General features: G+C 66.4%; 1 protein-coding gene across 1 annotated transcript in view; it reads left to right on the top strand.

Moving 5' to 3' along the window:
• Window positions 1-195: 195 nt before the first annotated feature.
• Window positions 196-286, top strand: part of LOC103771075 (transmembrane 6 superfamily member 2-like) — a gene marked incomplete at both ends in the record, with an annotated part of 537 nt that continues 446 nt past the window's right edge. The window contains one exon of the mRNA XM_008938364.1: window positions 196-283. Coding sequence (XP_008936612.1) covers window positions 196-283 — 88 coding nt within the window. The remainder of the gene's footprint in view (window positions 284-286) is intronic.

Raw genomic sequence — 286 nt, 5'->3', positions numbered from 1 at the left:
AGGTATGGGGGGGCAGAGGGGGCTCGGCTCCACCTCCAGCTCTTGCTGACCCCCTCCCAGCTGCCTCCATCCCCCCAGCTCTCCAGGGGGTTTGATCCCAGCTCCTTGTCCCGTGGGCAGAGGGGGAAGGTGCTGAGCTGGGGGCACTGGGCACCGAGCTCTCCGCCGTGCCCACCCTCTGCTTTCCTCCCCCAGGGAAGTACAGCTCCGACCTCAGCCCTGCCTTCCTCCTCAACCTGCCCTACCTCCTCATCCCCATCTGGGCGGGGGTAAGGATCTTCAAGCA

The sequence above is a fragment of the Merops nubicus genome, unplaced genomic scaffold, assembly GCF_000691845.1.
Source record: "Merops nubicus isolate BGI_N331 unplaced genomic scaffold, ASM69184v1 scaffold28120, whole genome shotgun sequence".
Lineage (NCBI taxonomy): Eukaryota > Metazoa > Chordata > Aves > Coraciiformes > Meropidae > Merops > Merops nubicus.
The sequence above is the reverse complement of the archived record's forward strand: the minus strand, read 5'-3'. Positions and strand labels throughout refer to the sequence as shown.